At 39.3% G+C, this 25,787-nt stretch overlaps 1 protein-coding gene across 2 annotated transcripts in view; it reads right to left on the minus strand.

The window, feature by feature from the left end:
* ELOVL6 (ELOVL fatty acid elongase 6) overlaps positions 1 to 25,787 on the minus strand; it is a 126,646-nt gene that overhangs the window by 39,425 nt on the left and 61,434 nt on the right. Inside the window, exons 1-2 of one of the 2 annotated variants that reach the window (XM_040626249.1) lie at positions 14,334 to 14,496; positions 6,614 to 6,745 (exon numbers count right to left, since the gene is read on the minus strand). In XM_040626249.1, coding sequence (XP_040482183.1) covers positions 6,614 to 6,745; positions 14,334 to 14,335 — 134 coding nt within the window. In that variant the 5' untranslated portion in view covers positions 14,336 to 14,496. Of the gene's footprint in view, positions 1 to 6,613; positions 6,746 to 14,333; positions 14,497 to 25,787 lie in introns of those variants that run through there. The other variant, XM_008689430.2, reaches the window with a different exon arrangement.

The following is a 25,787-nucleotide window of genomic DNA, read 5'->3' on the forward strand; positions in this document are numbered from 1 at the left end:
GAGTTCTCTTCATCCTCTGGTGGTGGTTTGTTCGGTAGTTCCTTTGAGGCAAAAACAGCTTAACACAATAGCAAAATTGATATTTAAACTGAGTCCAACTGTGGAGAGAGTTCTGGCAGCTCTCAGGTAGGAAGGCCCTCAAATCCAACTCCAAACGCTAAAGAAAGCCGTTATATTTCAGACTCGACATTGCCACTTTCACTTATGAAAATGTTAACACGGTGCCCTTCATCAGGGAAGGGAGCCAACTCCGGAAGTACCGAGTAAAATGTAGGGATGAGTTTTCCTAGGGCAGTGGACTGCTTTGACTTTATGGTTTATTAGGCTTCCTGCCTTAATAATTTACTGGGTTTTTTATTCAGTGTAGATGCTTCACATTTCTCTTGATGCAAAGGGAAACAAAACGTGTTTTGCTGTTGTTCTTTGACCTGACCTTTGAGACAACCATGTCATCTGGTTATTGTGTTGTTTCTAGTCTCTGTGGTTTTACATCTCAATAAATGGTTTATTTTTGAGAGAAATCTATTTGATTCGGCAAAGAAAATGTTTATACACCCTGCCTTCAGGAAGGAAGATTTTTCTATACATCTATTAGTTACAGTTTAAAAAATGAGACAGAAGCTGTAATGTATAAAGATGGCGTCGGAAGCAAAGCATGCAATGATTTCTGTGGTTCTTTGATAAAACGGCACAAAATCCAGAGAGGAAGAAAGGCACACAGTATATCTATCTATCTATCTATCTATATCTATCTCTCTATCTACCTATCTATATTACATTTTCAAATAGACTATATGTAAAAACAAAACATTTTGACAAAATGAGATGATGAACACATTTAAATGAGTGATATCTGACTCCCATCTGTCTGTAAGTTGTCTGTCAGACCATATATCTGTATACATATAGCAATACTAGATAGTCTTCAAGAGCCAAACAACAAATGGACGGAAAAGAGAGGTCCTAAGATTATCCTTTCAGCCATACATACATTCTTAACTCAGGACTGTTATCAGAAAAGAGAAAACACAAAATATTCTTAATTCTAAGTATAAACTTACCATTAGGGAAGAAGGGGAACTGTGAGGATCAACAGAACGTAATTCGTGTTTGGATACAAGCTTGTTTTATTTGTTTTATTTAACGTACGCCGGCATTTCACCAGAATCTTATTAAGTACGATTCCTAGCTTTTCTTTTGAAAAGTAGATATTTTTCATTATTTGCTTTCAACTTAAAACAAAACAAAACAAAAAATCTGCCATCCATTCATTCTCTGTATCAAACGCAGATTATCTTTTTCTTGTTTGACCTATTCATAATGACATAAAAATCTTACAATAAAGAGTTGAAGACTCTTTTGGACCCTCTCTGATCCCATAATTCTCTCTGTCTCCCCAGAAACAGAAATGATCACTAGCCTGAACTTCTCAAATGTTATTTTTTTGTTATAACTGCATATATGTTAATAAATGAAATGTAGTGTTAATTTATGGGTTATGAAACTTTTCATACATGGCAACACATTCCCATGATTATTCTGCAGCTTGCTCTCTTTACTACTCAAATTATGCTTTCTAGAGGTATCTTTGCCTTTGTTACTTTTGCCCCCCTTGGTGCCACATTTTAAAATGTGAAATTTCTAACCCGTTATCAATACGAGTTTTTCTCCCGTCATATTTGTAGTTTATGTACTCATTTTTTTAATATCATTAGTATCACTGGAATCATTCTCTGTAATCTCTGTAATGTTGTTCTTTGTAGATCAAGAGGGACCACTTTTGGCACCCACAGAACAAAATACTAGACCAAAGGTGCTTGAGTATAAATTCATTAAGTTATTCTGAAATTTGTCATTTTCAATGTCCCATCATTATACAGGTCAGTGATGTATTTCCCCTTCAACAAGTTTTTTTAGATGTCATATTTTCTCATCTGAATAGTTTCAGTTGGTTTTATTATATATTTGTTGCCTTAACAATAATAAGACAGTTGCTAATAATTCCCCAGATATTAAACACTGATGTGTGTATAAAGAAATCACAAGTAGATTTGATTAAATACCATTCATCTGCTGCTCTGCACTGTTAAACACCCTTTTCTAAATGTTTCTGGTGCTGTCTTTAAACACTTTGTTCTTGGAAATCTCACTAAAGAAAGAAAAAGAATAATTTTTTTAATTAAGCTTGAATATATTTTATACTTGAGCCAACACTGAAATTTAATGACAAAGTAAAAATATGGCCAGGAAATAAAAATGAGTTTCAATGGGAAAAATGGCCAGTTAATAACAAGGTGAGAAGTCCAGCTGCAAAGCATGGAACATTTGGCTTTGTGCAAATAAAGCATAACACAGTTGAGGCCAGAGTGAATCACCAGGAAACATGAGTAATCAAATCCGAAGCAAGTGTGATATTGGCATCTAAAAATACGCAGCACGTCTTACTCTGATGTACACTGACTAGGCACCCTGCTTTGACCTGCTCTGTGTTGGAGACCAGGCAGGCTCCTTGAAACTCCTGACGCTACCAAAGAGAAGAAAACACTGCCAGACAGTCACCAGATAAAGGCGGCTGGAGTCAGAAGCACACACATCTCTACCCCATCTAGAAGGATATGGAGTTATTAAATAAAGACATAGAAAATGCTTTACAAATCAACGGTAGTAACCCGGCCGAGCTACCATAGCAACGTAATGACTCAGCAGTGTCGGAGAAGAATGGGTCAGAGGCACCTTGAAGCGCTCGATGATTTTTGCCAGGAGAAACAATCTCATCTAAAGGATTTACTAATTCAAAGTACCAGAATTCTTCTCAGCATTTATCCTAAGGAAAGCTTCAAGTACCTAGGGCCAAATGCCGCACAGAATTAGCTCATCAAAGAAGGAAATGCTTCTCCTTAGGTTGGGTGGGATGTAGGCAGGGCACCGTGTCATCATCCGGGTCATATTCCTAAGGACTCACTGATACCAGATGTTGATGGTTTGAATCTGCAAAGGGTGGGGCAGGGTACTGGGTGATGGGGAGAAACTGCCAAGAAAACCTTGGAGAAATCATTCTCAAATAAAATGAATACATGCCAGGCCAGTGAAAACTCAGTCGTGATCGCATCCAAACTTATGACAGCTTTCAATAAATTCAATGGTATATGGCTAGTATGAAGGCTACTATCATATATTCAGTCAACATCCAAAAGTAAAGAGAAAGAAGGAAAATATTCTATAGGTAATTCTTGCCAAATTAGATAAAAACCCCACACCACTTTCTGAAGTAGATTGGTATGAAGACAGGGTTTTTATTTTTGCTTAAGTACTTGGCATAACCAAATTAATTCCCATCTCAGTTGTCTTAGTTCATGACTAAACACAATATGCGGCATCTGCAAATTAGTCATAGTTGAGTCTCTGGCTACTACAAAAAGCTAATGGGCAAGCTTGAGAAGTTGGGGAAAAGAAATTATTCCTAAGCAACAAAATACACACACACACACACACACACACACAATCACATTTTCAATGATCCCCCCCAGCAAAAAAGAGAAATCTTACTGTTCCTCCCCTCCCTGCATTTTTAATTCCTCTCACTCAAAATTTTGGTTCTCTTTCTCTTTCCTTCTTTTTCCAAATAGATAATATCTTATCCTATAGTGGTGAAGAGGGGGGAGTGGAACAGACACAGGTCATCTAATGCAAGAATGTCTCCCGAGCAAGGAATTTTTGAACTTCTCCACTGGGCCCTATTGGCAGCAGGACTTGCAAATTTGTGAATTATAGTAAGGTAAAAGCCATTCAAAAATATATTCTTTTGGGAACTTGGATTTTGGCGTGAGAGGAAGGAGGTGTAAGAACTTAAGTAAAATGCTCTCTACTAGCAAATATGAATTAGACGTATCGGTGCCAACTCTAGATAAAACTCTTGAAAACAATATTCTATTTCCTGCCTCTGAAAGGCCTAGAAAGAAGAACTACCTTTGCCCCAGCAGCCACCCCCTGAAATCAGTGGTTTGTAAATACTATCTCTCCTCCCCCAAAGGAGCGAGGGCTCCTTGGAGAAATGGCTCATTTCAGTTCTGGGTGAGGAATATGCAGTGTGCCTGGCCTGGCATATCTTGTCATCCCTGCTCCCCTGCCCCCTCCCCGCCAAAAATCAAACAGACTCATACTGGCCAAAGATGGATAATTTAGCGTCAAAAAGAATAATAGCAATAAATGAAAATATACCCAAGTCAAATTCATCTAGAAATCAATGACACATAAAGTATAAATCCATGAGTTCATAATGATACTTAAGGGGAAAAAAACATTATTATTTACATGCCAGGTGATCAAATTAATTTCTTTTTTGAAAATGATAAATATGGCAAAAGAATCAAGCATTATCCTGCCTTTGCTAGAATAACTGTATATACTTTAGGATAACTAAAGAGTTGATAAAGGTAAATTTCTTCTTATAGAAAGTCTTGTCAAATGTGAAAGCTAAATATAATCAAACTTCTAGATCTAACTACCAACTAATAAGGAATACAGGGGACAGAAGAATGTAATCAGCAAAATCAGCAAGTCTGGGGAAACTGTGAAGGGCAAATGGTGTGCTTTCTTCAAAGGATGGATGGGGAGTTGGGAGTTGGAGGAGGGCTAAGGAGAGAGGAAAGTAGAAACCTCTAAGTTAAAAGAAACCAACCAATGGAAAGGTATGGATCTTATTTTGATTCAGATCCTTAAAAATAAATTGAAAAAAAAATTTTATGAGACAACTGGGAAAATCTGAACACTGAAGGAGAAAGGATTATTACTATTTAAGTGAGATCATAATATTCTGGTCAGTTTTTAAAAAAGAGTACTTAACTTTTAGAAGTGGTATCATTTCGTTCAAAAATAGTTCAGTTTGTATTACTTCCAAATAATTTGGGGGAAAGAGGAAAGTTGGTAGATGAAAGAAGATTAATCCATTTGGTAATAATTCTTTAAGTGGGGTAACTGGTGCATGGGTGGGGGGCTCCTTGTACTCTTCCCTGATCATATGTGTTCAAGTTTTTAAAAAACAAAAGATAAAGGCTTTTGTTGAAAACTCCGTAAAATGCTGAAAGGCGTCATTAGGATAAAGATTAACTTTTTCCTTGGGACACCTGGGTGGCTCAGTTGGTTAGCTCCCAACTCTTGATTTTGGCTCAGGTCATGATCTCAGGCTTGTGGGATTGAGCCCCGTGTCAGCTTCTTCTCTCGGCAGGGAGTCTGCTTGTCCTTTCCCTCTGCTCCTCCCCCCAGCCCTTCATTCATGCTCTCTCTCTCCCTAAAACAAATTAAAAAAATCTTAGAAAAAAAAAGATAACTTTTTCCTCAAATATCAAAATATTTAAGTAGAGGCAGTAAAGGCTCTGTGAACCTTAGATGGGAACAAAAATGAAAATGCTACTTTGTACTATAGAGAATCATGTCCTGATTCAGATTAAAATGCAAGAATTTTTTAGTGACAGATCCAAATCACGAGTGCTTCAAACGCAGAACTTACAAAATGCACTGAATTCGAGGATGGCCAGTAGTAGCAAGCAAATGAGCTATTTGGTTGCAGGGATCTGAATGGAAAGGTACAGATTGTCAGAGTTTATGAAAATCCTCTTCCTGCCTGATCATTTTTAATAAACCAGAAGTAACTAATGAGGCTTTTAATGATACCATCTATTTCTGCCGAGTGGTGGAACAGTTAATATGTAGTATGAAAAATAAGAATGAATATTCATAAATATTACAATAGTTATTTGTAGGATATCTACATCTACTTCCTCTACTCCCCCCCACCCCAAGGCTAGTTATAAACTTGTGGGTTTTGACAAGCAGAACACAAAGAGAGCAGGTGCCTTTGTTAGTGCTGTAGGTATTTTCTGGCACTTGTAAGGATACCAGCTGTGTGCTAATTAATCTTGTGATGGCTTAGATCACCAAATATTACAAAGCTAGAAATGCTCCTTCGAGCTTCCAGGAATGTGCCTGAATGTTGGCTGCCAGACGTCCCTGGAGAGATGGTCTGGTCCTGACAGCCTCTATGATTAGTTCTACTCAGTACAAAGTAAGAACTGGTTGCATAAACATAAGCCAGCAAGTCAGCTTATGGCAATGGGGGTGAACCGTGCGTTTGGGGATGCAGAGCTAACGGCATTCTCTGGTCTAGTAATACGGACATAGACAGGGGTCCGGTGTCCAGCCGTGCGTTTGAGTGCCATTTTTTGATTACCTATTAGTCAGTAACAGCATACCCAGAACATTTAAACCCTACTGTACCGTAGATCAATAGTTTACTGGCATGGCTTTGCATTTAGCCCTTCAGCTGTATTTAAGCAACAACAATAATGGAATTGACACATTGCCTCTAGGCCTACGAGATAAACTGGACCACCGCATGAGCAGTTTGGACAAGAAAGGACATAGCCTGAAAATAAGAGAGTGAGTATAATATGGCAAGTTGGTTGCAGTGAAGGCCTACTCTGTGGACATGGCTTTATTTTATCCTCATTGCACTGAACGATCAAAAATATGTGCTATAAAATACTCCAGCGTTGCTTCTTTCAGCCAAGTCTGATGAAATGGATGGACTGCATTGGGAAACTGAAGAAAAACCTACCTGAAGACTGCAAGGGTCAGAGACCAGAGCACTAATGGCTTCCTCAGTTCAAACTTCGCCCGTTTGTTCATCAGGTGCCGACCACCAAAGATAAAGGCAGCATACAGAGCAGAAAACAGGAAAGATTTCTTCCTGCAACAGACAAAAACCCAATATCTTAGGAGATAAAGATCTTTAAGCAATTTATTTTTATTCATCAGAAATTTATATTTACTAATTATTCATGATTTTTTATACCAGTCCCTCTTTGTAAGTGCAGAAAGCATATTCTTGTGAATGTGCCCCTTCAATGAAGAGAGAATGTTTAAACATCCTTTTGGCGACGTGGCATTCTATGGAAACCTCCCTTGACAAATTAGGTCATTCTAGATTAACCAACACATGTTGGAATAGATCTATGTTCTTTTTGGGCTCCATGACTTTAAAAATTTCAACAACATAACATCAAGGTACAAAAAGAAAAATTTTCACTGAGGGAATTAAAACACTAAAATCGGGCTACTTGGAGCACTTGACTTCGGGCACCCCCAATATGGATTCCTGAAATCTTCTCCACCAAAGGAGCAGGTATTAGGTTTCCATATTATCATTAATAATAGGGATAACTGGTAGACATCATACAACACAATAGGAAGAACACAGAATTACCTAAAGTATGCTTGTCTTAGGGCTTGAACTTGAATCTAATCAAGAGCTGATTTTACTACCTGTTCTTGGGAAATATAAACTGTGGGACCGTCTGTAGGACAATTGAACTTATTTCTTCAATAAGTCAGAAGCATGTAATCCAAATATGGGACTCTTCTAGATTAAGAAGTGACTTGAAAACTACAATCAAAGGTAATAGGTAGACTTTGGGGAGTCTTTATTTGAGCAAACCAATTGGAAAAAGGCGTTTTTAATAAACTCAGAAAGTTTGTAGTCATAATTTTAAAAGTACTTAGTTAGTATTTATGGGTGAAATTATATGTCTTGGATTTGCTCTTAAATATCCCAGGAAACAAACAGAACCAAAACAATGTTCAGGGTAGAGAGCTGAAACCAGATTAACAAAAGGAGGAAGGACTACAGGGGCTCATTATTCTCTTTTTTTGTCAGGCTTAGGTGGAACTCTCAGTCAGAAATGTACAAGCAACATGAATTAGAATCTCTAGGTCCTGCTGGTTTACAACTGTTCCAAGAACGAAACGGTGGTATTGATAATGCCAATAAGAACAAAAATAAAACCAACAAGATTCTGTAGAACTACGATTCAATAGAAAGTAACAGAGGCCTTGTAAATAATTTAAACACCTGAATGAACTTCCTAAAAAAGCAGTATTTCTCTTAAAATGGATATTCCCCACTCAATGAGATTAAAAGGGAACTCGCTGAAAAGTAAGTAACAAGCATAATACCAAAAGCAAAATGAATTAACCAGAAGAGCATTTTTTGCAAAATGCCTCCTATTTTCCTCCCTAATTGTGGATACCGCTGGTATGTATTGCTAAGGAGAGATCTAATTATTTACACAAACAACACACTTACTTCAGTGAATGCCATGTGACCTATTTGTTGAACACCACCTGATAAAGCGGCAATTCCAGAAATCAACCCATAAAGTTGGAATACACCACTTCCAACTGAGGTTTGCAGATTCCCTTTGAAACACAAGACCTGGGCATATAGTCACTACTTGATAAATATTTGTTGGATGACCATGGTCTTGTCACATCAAATTTCCTGAGAGGGAAAAATAATTATGCACCTATGTACTTAGGTGCTCAGCAAACATTAACTGAGTGAATGAATGGCTGTACTTTCCTAGTAACACATGAATTACTAAAGAATGAAGTATTCGGAAAAAACACGATCCATTTTCTTCCTCCATAAAGAAACAGGCAATTTCTATACTTCAAAGAGAGGTGGAAATGTGAGACAATTTTACGGAAACTTTCTTAAACATTTCAAGAAGAAAGTACTTTTGGCTGCAAATATGTGTAAATAATAAATATGAGTATGAATGTGAATGAGTGTAGGTAAGTACACTCATATATATGTTATATATGAAATTTTCAAGTGTATGTCACTAAATTGAGTCCTAATCACCGTTTGCATTTACACACATCTAAGCAAGGACTCGCTAAGAAACAAATTCTATCGACTTAATGCAAGCAATGGTAATATGAAATAGTCTATATTGTTTTCTAAATTTTTAAAACAATTTAATTATGCTTTTCTAAATTATAAAGGTAACGGTGGGTGACAATATTCATGGTATGATTTAGGGAGTGAGTCCTGTGGGCGGGCGCACAGTGCTAAAGCGCTTTCTCCTTCGATCCTCCTAACCACCCCTAATGTATGTAGAGCATTACCTTCGTTTTACGGATAAGCAAACAGGCTTAGAGGTTAAGCCTCAGATCTCCCTGTTCTCCTGTGGTAACCTTTCAGGAGGAAAAAGGGTGTATATGCCTATAAAATGTGTTATCTTACAGGCATATAAGAATTCCACCAGCCCTCCTATTGAACTGCATGGTCATTGTGGAATCGTGTGGCACATTGTTTCACTGTGAATAGACCAGAGGAGTCCCATGCCTTTGTGTTTCAACTATCATATTTTGAGGGCTGGAACACTTGGCTCCAAACCCCGTTTACCTCCTAGAGAATACAAATGAACCATATATGTCCCCCAAAAGCTTTTCCTTAAATTATCTATCATTGTCTCTCTTGCTCATTCAATCTAATTTGGATTTTGGTTATCATTGGATTAATTGTATTACTCGCAATTATGAACCAAATTAAATGGATGTCTGTATACGATCCTATCATTCTAGCCATTAGGGGGGGAAAATGCGCCTTGAAGAACCAAGAAAAATACCAAAATCTTCCCTCGGATGTTTTCCTCTACATTTCTTCAGCTACAGAATGAGAATTAGTCCTAATGCACTACTAACTTCCTGGCACAGACCATTCTCTTTTCCATGTGTTTTCTAAAGATTATTTTTACCAACCTTCAATTCCATAGCTAGGGCAACCAAGTCAATAGGAATAGACACAAAGAATCTGAGAATTACAAGAGACCTTAGAGAGATGGAGCCCAATTTTCTCGTTCTACAGGAGAGGGAATGGGTGATGGGGTGGGGTGTTGGATAACATTAGTTTCTTATGGTCACATAGCTACATATTGTATATGGGCCAAAACTACCAAAATTTTGCTCAAGCAGGTAGAAAAAGATAAATTAACTGTGTAGGCTACAATACAAAGAAGTTGCTTATTGTATACTTCGTAAATCTTCTACTGTGGTGAAATTCAAGTCTGTAATGCTTTAGGTTAATTTAGAATTAAGCTTAGGCTTCTTCTGTAAGAGGGAGTCATCTAAGGAAGCATTAACTCTTACCTCTTCCAACTGAGAAATCCAAATGTATCATTTATAATTGAATGTATTATGATTTTTTTTCCATTTAGCTTAGAATAAGGTAAGATTCTCTTTAGCAAACTGGCCAATTTAAATGGATTCAAGCTGCCTTTCGGTTCTGCCATCTCTTTGGTAAAGGTTCAATTATTGTCAAGATGAAGAATGACTTCCTGCTAGCCCTCTTACTATTTAATGGGGATAGAAGACTTCCCTAATGTTTCCATGGTAATCTAATAATACTTCATATTCTGGCAGGCCTCCATAGCTGGGTATAATGGTAACACTACATTGTTTTGTTACTGGATAACTAGCAATTTCCGGAGGGTAGGGACTCCTGCTACAGAATCTTAAACGTGTATCGTATAGCCCAACCCTTCACTATACAGGTGCCTAATACTTTTCAGGACGGTGCTTCTGTAGCTATAATTACAAAGTAACCAACTACGTAAAGAACACCCCAACGAAATACTGATGTGCTTTGAGCTTTGCCCCTTGCATTTACTCTTTTCCCCCCTTCCATTTCTGTCATTGATGTGAATGGACATGGGCCCATAACTAATAAAAACAGATAATGGCTTTATCATTTATCCTCAGAAAGCTGGATTTCTCTGTCATGCTACCCTGGTCCAAAATATTCCTAGGGGGTGTTTTTCCTATTCTCCCCACAGTAGCTGCTAATGATTTGTACTTATTTTTCTACCCAACAACACTTGTCAACGAGTGTGTATACATTCAAACTCCCCGGCCCCCCCGCCAACCCCTGAGCTTCCACTGAAACCAGGGCCTAGCTTGAGTCCCTTAACACTAACTCCAAGTTCTCTGTTGGCTGACTTGTGCTCTTCCAGAGAGTCAGACAAGTTCATCTGAGAATGGTGAAACTTTCTTTCATGTGGGTGGCCTTTCAACACAGGGTATTTGCTAATGAACACTTCCCTGGGAGATGGTCTGAACTCCTTTGTGCCGGAGTGACCTTGTTTTTTACCATGCATGTGTAAGGTACAAGGAGTTGTGAAAATGCAAACAAAGCTTTGAGGAAGAAAGAAAAGGACACCTGAACACCTCACCTGCTTTGGCTGATAGCTAGATCCTGAAGTTGTGCCCTGGGACTGGAATCTGTCCTGTTCTTGAGAATTCCCCCCAACACTTCATACAGGCATTTTTCTACATTACAAATAATGGGAATTTTCCAGACGTTGTTATTCACAAGTAAATTATAACTGGAAATTAACTCTGCCCAGAAATTCTGGCAATGAATGATTTGGAGAATAAGAGTGGAAATAGATCCATAATAAATACAAATGAAATAGATCCATAATAAATGCAAATGCTTTATAATCGCAAAACAAAGCCGTGACTAAAGAAATGCTGTTATTCTAACCAGTTATGTGTGACCGAGGAAGCCACATAGTTTCTGAATTTCTTTGAGTTGCAAACACCTCTTTCTTATTTTGCTTTCCTCTCAGATGTGAACTGAAAGATCACAGGTTCTCCTTACTTATTAAAAAAAAAAAAAAGGCAAGAAAACCAGTTTTTGTAATTGTTTTTCTATTGTTGAACTAGGCCATGCTCAGAGTAGACTTGTATTTAGTACAATGGATTGAATGACGTGCCTACGTATCTCTTTCTAGGAAAGTACACTCCTCAGACCTGTTACAGAAAGCTGCTTGTACATAATACGGCAACATACCATTTTTGCCCCTTGTCACCTTTTTAAAAATCTTGATGAATTCTATTTTCTTGTTGGCTCTCTATTTACAAGGGGGAAATAGGATGTTTCTACTTTCAAAATATTAAAATCACAAACACACACAGCCCCATAAACAATGTCATCACTCTAATACTTAAATTGGCAAGATACCCGTTAATTACCTTTGTTTTATCAGTTGCTGATAAAAAATGCTTACACCCATCCGTCCGTTCACAATTTATTTTTTTATTTAATTTTTTTAAGATTTTATTTATTTATTTGACAGAGACAGAGACAGCCAGAGAGAGAGGGAACACAAGCAGGGGGAGTGGGAGAGGAAGAAGCAGGCTCCTAGCAGAAGAGCCTGATGTGGGGCTCGATCCCATAATGCCGGGATCACGCCCTGAGCCGAAGGCAGACGCTTAACCGCTGTGCCACCCAGGCGCCCCCGTCCGTTCACAATTTAAATGAACTCTATCATTGTCATTTGCAGTGTGTTTAGTATGTCCTTGAATGAAAAAAATCATAATGAACCAATCCCTATGTAAGAGTAAATTCTGCTTCTGCATACACCCCTTAAGGCTTTGGATGGATGGATGGACAGACGTAAATGGGAACTTGGGGTGGGAGGAAAGCAGTGCCGTAGGCATGAGCTAAGCCGGGCATGTGTCAGACCTGTTGTTTCCTCAGTGGGGAGTCATGGGAGAAAGTCAGTTTGGGAATGCGGATTAAATTCCGGCAGCAGAGTTAGGCCTGGAGCTTCTCCTCAAGATTGAGTAAGGTGTGTGGTCAGTAATGGGTTAGGACTAATAGTTGAAGTATAGCACTGGAATCCGTGGCTTCATTTTCCTTTCTTTCCTTCTTTTTAAATAAATAAGAATGATTTCACTCGTGTGTATACCATGATGTGCCCGGGGGGAGAGTAGGGGGAAGTGTCACTGCCCGTGGCCCTTGAAAGGTAGATGGAGACAACTGGTTCAGGCCATGGAGAGCACTCAAAGTCTTTGGGCCGGGATGGGGGGCAGAATAAACAGGGTACGTTCACAGGGAAACATGGCACTGATGACTTCTCTTCTCGCGGGCAGATGTGGCTGAAGTCTGACTCCCAATCTCTAAGTCGGCACACACGTTCGTCCCCCACAGCCCACACTGCCAGCCTCAGTAGCTGCAGGGGTTCCTGAGTGCAGGGGTGTGAACAGAAGAAACTTCTTTAATGAGCCGCTGCTCTCCCCAGGAATTATCAGATGGGACCACTTTGAAGTTTTATTCACTTAAGAATGAATATCCTCCGGTCCTGAGAAAAGGATAGCAAATGGCGAGGCCAACCGTGGCATTGTTTCAATAAAGCTGATACTTGGTTCAGTGTCCCTAAACTGTCCTCTAGAGCAAATGCCACTTTTAATCCTAAAATCTTGCATCTTATGGAGGTGCAAGAATATTTTTCTTCGTTTTAGAAGACATGGTTTTATAAAACTGATCACAAAGATTCAAGTTCAAAGTTAGAATTAAGGATTTTAGAGACCACTGAAACAAAGAAAGAATTACATTTCTTGCTTGGACAATGGTTAGAGTTTCTTATCTCCTTGGAAAGAGTAAAGCTTGCAACCACCTGTGAATAAAACTTTTGCCAGTGATCTTGGTAGACAAATCTCCCACTACGAACTAATAACGAGTTGTCATCGACAAACTCATGTGTAATTTCTGGTTTGTTTGAGAGCGTGGCTCAACCTGATTACCTGGTACTGATTGTCACTTTGAGTTAGAACTGCCAAGTAACCAAGTAACCGTCTTATAATATATCAGCTACTGATACTAGTCATGGCAAAACAATACATTTTAAAGGCCGTGTAAAAAAACAGTAAGTTCTAAGTAGGAGACAGCAGGCAGAAAGAGAATTCAGAAAGTGGTTCCATCAGCACTTCACTTTCATTGTGCTAATTCCCTTAAAGAAATGCCCTTTGTTCTAAGAAAAAGAAAGCTTTCATCTGAATTTCCAATGAAGAAATGCTCACCCGTTAAGATCAGGATAATGCCTAAAATGAACAGAATGATGAATACAGAAAGCACACTAAAATTCTGAAGAGCAGTGAGTGACTCCCTGTTAGCAGATTAAATTTTACCTCTCACAGTCTTAAAATCTACTACGAAGTAGAAACAAGGCATTAGGGATTTTTCCCCCTGAAAATAAAGTTTTCTTGAACCAGAAGTCACACAAAGTCTAATTAATTATGGGCTTGTGTCAAGGCCGCAAGTTTTTGTTTGTCTGTTTGTTTTTGAACCTTGTTATCTATCCTAATGGTCTGCTAATCGTAGAAATGGAAGAGTAAAAATTTTATAGGATATTAAAAATATATAAAAATAAAAACTAGAGTCAAATACAGAAATATGTTTCCTGCCTGTCTTCATCCTAAAGAAGCCCTGAAATGTTCTGTAGAAAACAGATTTATCTGAGAGTTGGAGACTAAAGCCAGAAGTGAAAAAACACTATAAAAAGCATTTATGATTAATCACAATGGAACGGAAACCAGATTTCAGGTTTACAAGATTAAGTCCAATTCAGACACACAATTTTCCCAGACTTAAAATCAAAGTGACAGCTGCACAGACACCAGCGCCCAACAAGCACAAACATACCCACATTTATGAGCGCTTCCTACTCCACGGCTACTCGTTTGAACTGGAAGATGATCCATTTGTGCCGCTACTACCACCTTACATGTAGAGAGTGTTCGTGTATCCTCATTGCTTCGGACAACTCTAAAGAAGCTAGAAAATACTATCAAGGAAAAAAAAAAAAAAGAAAGAAACCCACATGTTTTCATGGTAACTACCGGGTGATTAAACATGCTGTTCCACTGACTTTCCCCCTGGATAGAAATGTTGAAAGAGGGGTGGGAAAAGCAATGAGAAAACATGTCCCAAATGCTATTTCTGGATTAGGGAGAAAATAGCTCAGAAGTGGTAAAGACTATTTCGTGGCATAGTTCATGGATACCTTTTTGGCACCAAAATCAATTTTATGTAAGAAATGAAGTCTGAGTAAAAACTGGCAAAGACAGGAAGAAATATATTATTAGCAAGGGAGTGGAAATGGCAGACTTTTTTTTTTTTACCTATGAGCTATCACCCAATTACCCAAGAAAGAACTCTCTTGTGCTCTTGAAAACAATAATACGGCACGATTTTGATTAGAGCATTCACACTGCTCCTTCCAGATCTGAATGCTCATTCAGTGACAAGAAGACGAGGCCTGAAGACGCGAGCTTTGAGCACTCTGGTAATGAGGACAGTCGCCTTAGGAACTGGGCTGCGTTGCTTCCTCATTGAGGCTGTAACACATTCCCACGAATGGAATGGCTTCCAACAACGTGGCTTGATTATCGGATAGCTCCAGAGTCAGAAGTCTGAAATGAGCCTTGCGGGGCTAAACTCAAGGTGTAGCCTCGGTCGCGTTCCTTCTGGAGGTTCTAGGGGGCAATCTCCTTCTTTGCCAGAGGCTGCCTGCCGGCCTCGGCTTTCTCCACATTCAAAATGCATTGCTCCAACCTCTGTTTCCAGGGTCACATTGCCTTCTCTAACTCTGCTTTTGTCGTCCTGTCACCTCCTCTGACTCCGATCTTAACCTCCCCCCTAAGGAGTCTTGTGATTACATTGGGTTTGACAGATAATCCAGGCCCACACCCTGGAAAGAGAGGTTCTCCAATTTTAAGGACTCATGTGATTAGATTGGGCCCACCCTGATATTCCCCAACAATCTCATCTCCAAATCCTTAACCTAATCACACCTGCAGAGTCTCTTCTGCTATAGAAGAGAAACACATTCACAAATTCACAAATAAAACATGGACATCTTTCAGGGACCATGATTCATTTTGCCACACGGCATAACTTGAAATAATAATAAAGTCTGAAGCATTTTTCTGCTGCTGCTGCTAAGGGACAGCCCCGCAGAGGGCAAACCCTTCTTGCCTATTCTTGGTTTGTTAGATCCAAAGCCAACCTCTTCCCTCCAAGTCAAGAAAGCACTTTGGAAAGCAAGGGGCTGAGAGTCACGCTGTTACACGGATTGTCCCGAAGCCGCTCATATGCATATAAACTCACAAATCAGTACTTGAACTCTCAGTAGTCACATAGGATTTCTCATATACCTTACAATGGACTAGGCGCCAAAGCTTGGAATTTCTTTTTTCTTTTTTTTTTTTTAAAGATTTTATTTAGTTATTCGACAGAGAGAGAGAGACAGCCAGCGAGAGAGGGAACACAAGCAGGGGGAGTGGGAGAGGAAGAAGCAGGCTCATAGTGGAGGAGCCTGATGTGGGGCTCGATCCCATAACGCCGGGATCACGCCCTGAGCCGAAGGCAGACGCTTAACCGCTGTGCCACCCAGGCGCCCCCAAAGCTTGGAATTTCTAAGTAACATACACAATTTATTCGAAATAACTAATATGTATTCAATTTATCCCCACTGTCACAAGTTCTAAATTGCCATCTTACACTCTTTTGTGACAACAAAGGTTGTTCGCACTGTGACTATCACTTGCATTTAAATCTTAAAACATACGTTACAGGCTCCATCCAGGGCCACTGTCCCATCTGCGGCAAGCCCGCTGTTCTGTGCTTCATCGCTCTTACTGTTAAATCCATGAAGAAGGAGTCTCCATCCCAGGCGGCTAGCGAGCAGCGGCGTTTGATACAGATGTTAACTCCTTTTCTGTAACTCGTTCTTCACTTGGTTTCTGGGACGCTATTTTCCCTATTTCTTTCCCAACTTCACTATTGGCTTTTTTCATTCTCCTTTGCTGGTTCTCTCTTCATCTCCCCAGTGTTTAAACCTTGAAGAGTTCCCAGAGCTCAATCTATGGACCCCTTTTTCTTATCTACACCACTGGTTTGCAATGGGGGCGATGATTTTGTCCCTCAGAGGACATTTGGCAACGTGTGGAGACATTTTTGGTTTCCATAACTGTACGGGGATTGGCTACTGGCATCTGTGTGTGGAGGCCCTGGATGCTGTGCAGGATTTTCCAGTCCCAACTGTCAGTAGTGCTAAGGTTGAGAAACCTTGGATAAGGGACTATAGAGAAAGAGATTAAGAAAGAGGAAATCATCTTTGGCGGGGGGGTTACCGGGGTGGCTCAGTTGGTTAAGCGTCTGCCTTCAGCTCAGGTCATGATCTCAGGGTAGAGGCCTGAGCCCTACGGGCTCCCTGCTCAGTGGGGAGTCTGCTTCTCCCTCTTCCTCTGCCCCTCCCCCTCCATTCGCACGCTCATGCGTGCTCTCTCTTTCTCTCAAATAAATGTTAAAAAAAAAAAGAACAGAGAAATTGGAAAACTCAAGAGAATGTACGTTGAAATGTGATATAGCTTCAAAAAACACATATACTAGGTGGGATGACGTCACTCATACTTCAGATACACTGGGGCTGATATTGCTTCAAACTGATTTTAAGCACAGAGTAAACTTCTCTTTTCAAATCAGCACTTTAACTTAAAATTGAAGACAAGACCAAACAACCAATTCGGGTCAATTTTTCCTTCACTTCTGCCTACAATGGAAACATGGTACAGCCTGGTGATGACGTGAATGATCAATTCTTACAAAGTTGCAATGCTTTCTGTTGTAATGCTTTCCTTGTCGTGAAGGTCACTGAAAAATGATTTTATAGTATCTCTCCAAGCGAAAGGGATAATCTGAAAGGAAGGTGAGTCAAGACAGGTTGCCAAGACAACCCCCTACCCAACAGAGTTCAGATTCTTCTTGAAGTAGAATTCCAGTTATTTCCAGGCATGTCTTTACGAACCAATCCTACAAGTCTAAGATAATTCCCTGAGAGCCAGTCCTAACTTAGCTCTGGATGGGGCAGCTGTAAAAATACATTAGACCATCAGGATTTACAACTGATACGTAGATCTTTTAAGTTCTTACTCTCTTCTAAATCATTAAAGTATGACAAGTTGATAACAATTAAGGTTTCTATGACATAAACTTTTTAAAATTAGGAAAAGCTTTATTTTGTAAGTCTCAGAATTATATAAGGAAAATAGGTGCTCTCATATGATAAATTATGCCAAATGTGATAAACAAAATCAATCACACTGTTTTCTAAACCTTAGAACAAATTACTGTTTATTTTTATTAGCTACTCTCAGATCTGTCCTTCCCAACATTTTCGCCACACTGGGAGCTACTGATTCTCCCCTGATGAATGTGTAACAAGCCGAATGAGTTGAACGGGAAGCTGTTCTCTATAATGTTCACGTCATCAGTTTCTACAGGGGAAACCAGAGTGAAACCTGCCAAAGAGTGTCCAAAGCTGGTTTAGGAGCCTTTTACCTTTCTGTTTACTTCATTTCCCACAAAGACCTTCACTTTGCTTTTTCCCCCCCTTTCACTCACAGAGTCAAAGCTAGAAAAAATGATAAGATTTTGGGGGAAAAACGTGTAATAGTAAAAATCTCAAGATCTATTAGAAAACTCAAACATTAAGAGCATAGCTTCTATTCTTTAGAGGATGAAAGAAGAATTACTTTTACTTTTACAAGTTTCTTTGGACTACTAGGTTGTGAGACAAAAATAATTTCTTTTTTTCTATGTCTGTCAGATGTGTCTTAGGACACGACTAAGGTACAGCTGGGATTTATCAAGCATGGGTTCTGACGAAAAAGATTCTCAAAATAACAATGCCCACAGCAGCCTTTTCTTCACAAGAAGGTGAAGATGCTTAGGGAGCGAAGAGAGTGTATCTGACTCATGGCTTCTTTGAAAGCCAGAAAGTTAATGTGTCTTCCCATATTCCCAAGAGCGTTCCCTGTGGGGTGTGCATTAGGAGAGACTATGTCCTTTGGATTGCGTGTGGTGGCACGCACGTGCCATGTCACGAGAGAGCAATCACTTCAGAGAGTAAACCTGAGCCTTTGCTTTCACTATTCTCGTTCCTACTGTTCTTCTTTGTCAAGGCTGATTTTCTCGGCAAAAATTTGAGAATACTGAAGGAATGGTCCTTACTTAGCTATGCTTACCCAGAAAGGTTTCCCACCAAAAGAAAACAGAAGTTAAAGAAAGAGAAAGGATTGACATGTATTTACTCAAGATATGTCCTTTGATCTTCAGCATTTTGAACCAATTTGAGAAACACTAGACGCCTAAGGGCTACATTGAAAACAACATTTACAAGTATTTATTGACCGTCCATAAGTTGCAGCTATCTACACAAATCTCTGCTACGGGAACTTACTGGTCCATAAAAGACACAAAGTTGAAGGCTGGCTTGGAACGCAGGCCTGTGCGTTGCTGCAGACCAGTAAAACAGAATGTGTTTCAATTTAGTCAAAGTAATATTAACTTTTTAAAGGGAACACTTACTATATCCCAGGCCCTGTTCTTAGTGTTCCAAGCACTTTTTAGATATACAATGTCTCATGTATATTTCAAAGAGTCCACCACCATCTGCATTTTGTAGACAAAGAAAAACTAAGGAACAAGGTTAAGTAACTTGAACAAGAATCTAGAGCTTTGAAGTGACGGTGCTGAACTTAAACTTATGCAGCCAAGGTCAGAGCCTGTGCACTGAACCTCTACATTATATGGGCATTCTAGAACGTATGCTGCTTCTCAGTGGGTTCTTTCAACAGTAGTGGTGCTTACCATCACCTTTTCCAGCTTCCATGCACATCTCATTGCTCTTTTTTACATGCAAAAATGTAAATTATTACTCACATCTGAAATCCAGTTTTTCTCCAAGAAAGTATTCCTTTTTTAAAGTCATATTCGTAGGTGATTGATTTTAAGAGGGAGACAGAGCTTGAGGAAGATAACCTAGAAACACTACCCTTGCTTATCAGGTCCAAGCCTCCAGCGAATGCTTCCCCCAGAGTCATCACGCACTAGAAGCTGACTAATCCTTCTCCAGTCTGCACGTTTGCCTACTGTTTTGCATGCTGAGGTCACTTTCCCTTGATGATGTAATGGCTGGACACACTGGAAGATCTTTGGCATATCACACAATTTTCTGCCTTTGAGCCTTTCCACTTAGACTGATCTTTTCCGTAGTTCCAGTGTCCAAAAGGACACGCAATGTTCCTGTGTGTTCAGATCCTAAAGTCTAGTATTGACAAATTGTTGAGATCACATGTACAAGACTATCTATAAAGAAATATAAATGTTAAATCGTACAAAGACAAGTACGTTATATTTTCCAACTACCTTGTCTATTTGAACAGGAATGTCATTAATCTCATACGGTCATTAAATTCTCTAAGAATTGTAAGAGATTTGATTTTGTGTCTCGGACTATCTCCAAATGCTTTTACATGATTCAAATGATATTACCTGTCTACTCTGGAATTGTGTCTTATAACTTCCCCTGGAACACCCTATGTTATAGCCATACTGCGATTTTCAAAAGACATCACACCTTTGCTCCACCTTGCATTTGCACAATGTCATTCTCACTAGGTTGAATGCTCTTTTTCACCTATCCTCATCATTTTCTGGAAAAATATGCCCGGACTGCCTCTAGGTCAAGTTGATTACCCATCCTTCATCACCACTGTGCTTTCTATATATCTTTTGTGTACCTAATATCAGCACTTACCTCTTTATACTTCAGGTCTATAATCCTTAAGTGTAAGTTTACAGGTCTGTAATTCTGAAATATATAAGTGTGCCTTACTCAACTCTGTATGCCCAAGGCCTTATATACCACAGTGTTGGCCTGAAGCAGGCTCCTGACATATGAATGGATGAATGATATAGTGGATATTATTAAATTTTGGAAATACGTTAAGGGAAAAGAAAAGATATATATATATATATAATTGAGAGACTAAACAGGATAACAAACGCTCAAGTCATCTTTGAATCGGTGCTTCAAACTCACTTGATTCTAAGTCCAAACAGTAAAAAACATATTTTATTATACCTTTTTTTTCCCGTTTGGAAGCAGAAAGCATCCTACAAATTAATCTGAATTCAATACTATTGGCTTAAAAAAAAAAAAAGCCCACAAAACCCCCAAACCTTTCTTTGGAAATATGATTACGTTTCTACTGAGGCATACTGCTCCCAGAGTGGCAGAGTGTATCCAACACTGCTCGGGAATGCTGGGCGAGCACGATCCCATTTCGTTAGCTCTCGCTGGCCAGAGACTGATGCGTTACTTTCTCAGTGTAATTGCTTGCATAAAGTAAGCAGAAGACAATAGACAGGTATGAGATGAGACTGGCCGGGTGACAGCACCACTTTCCACCTGATAACTTGTACCCTCATCAAGAGAATCTGTGATCCACTGACACATTACAAGACAAATTCTGTGAAGGGCCAACCTTAATCTGAAATCAAAATAATGACCCCCATACATGTATAATTTTACAATTCTAAAGAAACCGTGTTTGTTTTGATCCGGATCGTTCTATAACCAAAGAAAACTCTAAGATACCATTTGACGTCTATCAATAGGCAAAGAAGACAGTGATAATATAATATCTGAGTCAGGAGAGCATTCGGTGACTCACAGCTTTTGCTGGTGGGTGGGAAGGTAAAATGACCTATCTCCGGGAAAAACATTCATATCTTTTAATCCTGCAACTCCACATCAAGGAATCTCTCCAAAGCAAACCATCTTAAATATGGTAAAGGCAAGAAAACTACTGGAGTCAACAGGGATATACTGTGGTATATTCACTCAAAAGACTATTATACAGCCATTAGAGTTATGCAAGATGTACATAATTTTAATAACTATGGGAGAAAAAAGCAGAATGTGGGATAATTACAAGTTGAAAGAATGTCCCCACCCCCGATTTGTAGTAGTTATTACTGGGTGACAGGGTTACGCATGCTACTTTTCTCTAATTTAGTAGGTATTGAAGTTTTTGTCTACTAGTTTCATAAAGAAAACTGAGGATTTTTATAAATAAAACTAAATGGTAAAAATTGTGTTTTTATTTGTGAAAGAGCACCATGCTAACAAACACACCAAGCATTCTGGTGGTGGTTGCATGTATATGACATAAAATCACACACTTTTTCTTCCACATACTTCTACAGTCTTACTGGAAGTTGCTGGAGCAGCCACTCCTCATCGCACCTACTGGAGTCACAAAGATGTGGATTTCAATCCTGGCTGCTACAGATCGGTTCTGTGATCTTGATCTTGAATAAATCCCTTTACAGATTTTATCTGTCTCAATGTCCTCACCAAAAAAAACCCCCAGGAAAAGAACCCTTGCTTCTCAGGCTTATCGTAAATCATCAAAATACTGGACTTGGCAACATCTGATGAGTTGTAAGTTCCCAGTACATGACACCTAATGCTATTGCTTATTATCAAGAAAAACACACGTAAGAATAGAATCAAATGCAAAATCGGGCTACTTGGGTTTTTATGGCCAAAAGCAGTTCAAGTTCTCTTTAGTCATTTTATTTATTTATTTATTTTTGTTTAGTCACTTTAAAGTTACACGTGACGGCAGCAGTCCTGTGAATTCGATACTGACCCTGCGTGTGCACTTCAAAGAGCAATCAATAAGCAAACAGCACAATCCAAGGTTGCAAGTAAACAAAAGCTTTTATGAAAACAAGTCACTTCGGTAGCTCGGCTTGAGAATGGTGAGAAGGAACAGTGTGATACAATAATTTATGCACTTTCTTCTCATTAGAACTGTAGACAGGATGCAGGACATAAGTTCCTTAGATGGCACCTGCCAAGTGACCCTTGAACTGAGCTGAAAGCTAACTGAACTAGAGAAAAGCAGTCTATTTAGGAATAGTAACAAAAATGGCTATAAATGAGTCTTCTAAATTAGATATTTCTAAAGTAAAATGAAAATAAAAATGTTATGGGTAGATACCCTTTTTTTCCTGACCTATATACAGAGGAAGAAAAAAAAATGGTCCCTTTTATAGTCATTTAATTACTAAGGCAGCAGTAAAGAAAGGAATTAAATGTAACCATTTGGCTGATTTATGCTGCAGTTAAAAGGCCCATGGAATGTTCTGACATTAATGTTGCACATTGGCCCCTCTTTTCACAACTTAAAAAATGTTGACTGCAGCAAGTCTGAGTGAGATAGGTTGGGCAAGCAACTAGGTGAGTGGAGAGGTCAGTAGTGCGTTGCGAGGTCATTGCTCTCTGCCTCGGAGAGGAGGGGGAAAAGCAAGCCCGGCTGCAAGGTAAAGGTCTGATCTAACCCAGTTTTGTCAAACGGACAATGATGTCAGCAGACCTTCAAAGGGGATCTGCAGGATACAGATATGGCACTATCTGATGATTCCAGACCAGCTCTTGGCCAAGACTCTGCCCTCGGTGCCGCACAGCTGGCACTGGGGAAACTGACTGATCACCAGCTATCTGACCCGAAGCACACCTTTCGCTTGGGGCTGACAATAGCTGATGATCTTAGGTAACTGGTTTTCAACTTCTAGTCCTGCCTTTTGCCCATGGCTTCCCCAAGGCCTTTATAGGAAAAGAGTATAAGTCAAAAGGGCCGAAATTATGTAAGTGCTTTGCAAGGGTCTCCTTCTCAGCAGTATCTTCGTTTGGCTCCTCGCGGCTGTCTGGGGCAGAGAAGCCGGCAGCGAGAGCCAAACCCAACTTCGCAGCAGCACTAGAACTTCATTACCTAAACAGCCACGGGGCAGAGAGATCTGTGTGGCAGTTCTCAGTACAAAGGACCGACAGGAAAAGTTTTAATCTCAAGAGTGCTATGGGATGCCAAAAATCTAATCTCTATTTTCGGAGTTAAATCTTTCTTCCAGTTACACACTCTTCATGGCTATGTCCTTTGGAAGTATTTTAGTATATAAAATTGTCAATAATGTGGCGTAGGTATGACTATAGGCAAAGGCAGCCTTGTCTGACATGGCGGCACGGTCACAAATTCTTATCCAGAACTGTAGGTGATGAAACAAAAGCATTACCTAAATGACAGCAACGTGATGATTCTTTTTTCCTGTTAAACTGATGAATTCCGGGGGTAAATTGATGGAATCCTACAATTTAGGTCATATATTTACGGAAATTTATATGGCCTATGTTCACTGAAAACTCATGTTTAGTTTCCATAGCTGGCCCAAATAGGAAAATTGCACATTTTGACAGCACACATAGCCAGGTAGAAACACTAATTTTCTATATTCTTTTCCAATTCCAGTTGGAGCTCCTTAATTATTCATTCAGGAGGTATTAATTGAGCACCTACTGTATGCCAAATGCAAATCTAGGCTTTGGGAATACATCAGCGAGCAAAACAGACAAAAAAGCCTATTCCCACGGAGGTTACAAGTCTGGAGGCAGGCAACAAATAATACGGTATGTTAGAAGATTATAAATACTACAGGAAGAGGAAAGAGTTATGCAGTGTAAAGGGAAAATGAGGTGGGGAGTAAGGGATAGACAGGAATTTAAAAGAGGAGAGTCAGGGTAGGCTCACTGGGGAGAACTGGAGCAGAAGGCTTTAAGGGGATGAGGGAGTGGAATGTGGGAAATGGTGTGGTGTGTGGGGCAGAGAAGTCGCCAGGGCGAGAACGATCTCCAATGTGTAAATTTACCCGATGGTGCCAATTTTGTCTTTGGAAAATTCAGTATCCAAAGATATCCTTTGAGAATGTGTCTATAAGTGTGCATCCGAGCAAAGTTCTGCTTCTCCCAGTGAATTTTCATGTCGGTACAACTGTTTGCATATTCATGAGTGTCATTCAAGAATAATGAGCATGAAAGTACCTAGACTACAATTTTTAAAAAGTATATTAATTTGTAGAAGTAATCTTATTCAGGGGATAATTATAAATCTGAGTTACTAAGACATTCCAGAACATTTGAATTTCTGATAGAACCTCTTGTGAAAGAAGCTAAGACAGCCTGTAGATAGAAGATTATAAGGTACCATGGTAGAGTCTTGAATTAAGACAGATCTAAAAGTAGCTTGACACTGGAGACGAATTTATTTAATCTTTCTTATAAAGAAGGTGTGTGCTATTCTTTCAGGATTTTCTCTTGCAAACCTAGACTTGAATATACAAAAGCAAAGGCTGGTTCTTCAAGAATTTAGCAGGATTATTTCTGAACTAGAGACAAAATGTGATTTCCTACAAGCACATTAATTCTGCTTCACTGGCAAACTGGTTTTAGGTCCAAATTGTGAAAGAAAGATAGTAATTCCTGTCAAGGACAAGGAAATAGATTTTGCATTTTCTTCCTCAGTCAGCAGGGGAGTGTAGGACACAAGTGACTTTCTAATGTATATTTCTCTAAATGTACATATTAAGAAGCAAAGTCTAATGGTAATGTGGAAATCAGAACTTTATTTTTAAAAAAGGCAAATGAAAATGAATAAAATACAACTTTTAGACTTTAAAGGGAACAAATTTAAAAATATATATGTACTGTAACAACTGTCTATTTCCATGTCTAGGTCTTTTACTGTAGGGCTTAAGTGAGTTGAGGTGACGTTTTACATTTTAAATCAATAGACCAATCCCAGCTTTAGGAAGTCATCATAAAGTAGAAACATAAACACCCCAAAGATAAGGCTTCTGTTTGGGCAGAAGACATGAACAGTTATTTCCCCAAAGAAGACATACAGATGACCAACAGACACATGAAAAGATGCTTAACTTCATTCATCATCAGGAAAATGCAAATCAAAACCGCAGTGAGATATTACCTCACACCTGTCAGAATGGCTAAAATCAAAAAACACAAGAAACACTAAGTGTTGGCGAGGATGCGCAGAAAAAGGAACCCCAGTGCGCTGTTGGTGGGAATGCAAACTGGTCCAGCCACCCTGGAAAACAGTGTGGAGATTCCTCAAAAAGTTAAAACTAGAACTACACTATGACCCAGCAATTGCTCTACTAGGTATTTATCCAAAGAATATTAAAACACTAATTTGAAAGGATACGTGCACCCCTACGTTTATTGCAGCATTATTTACAATCATCAAATTATGGAAGCAGACCAAGTGTCCATCAATCGATGAATGAATAAAGAAGAAGTGGTATACGACCGCCCCGCCACCCCACAGCGACCGTCTTAAACAAAAGACGTTGGATCCTAGTTGGAGTTCCGGGGCGGGGGGGGGGGGGGGGGGGG

The sequence above is a fragment of the Ursus maritimus genome, unplaced genomic scaffold (genome assembly GCF_017311325.1).
Source record: "Ursus maritimus isolate PB19 unplaced genomic scaffold, ASM1731132v1 scaffold_11, whole genome shotgun sequence".
In the NCBI taxonomy this organism is placed as follows: Eukaryota; Metazoa; Chordata; class Mammalia; order Carnivora; family Ursidae; genus Ursus; species Ursus maritimus.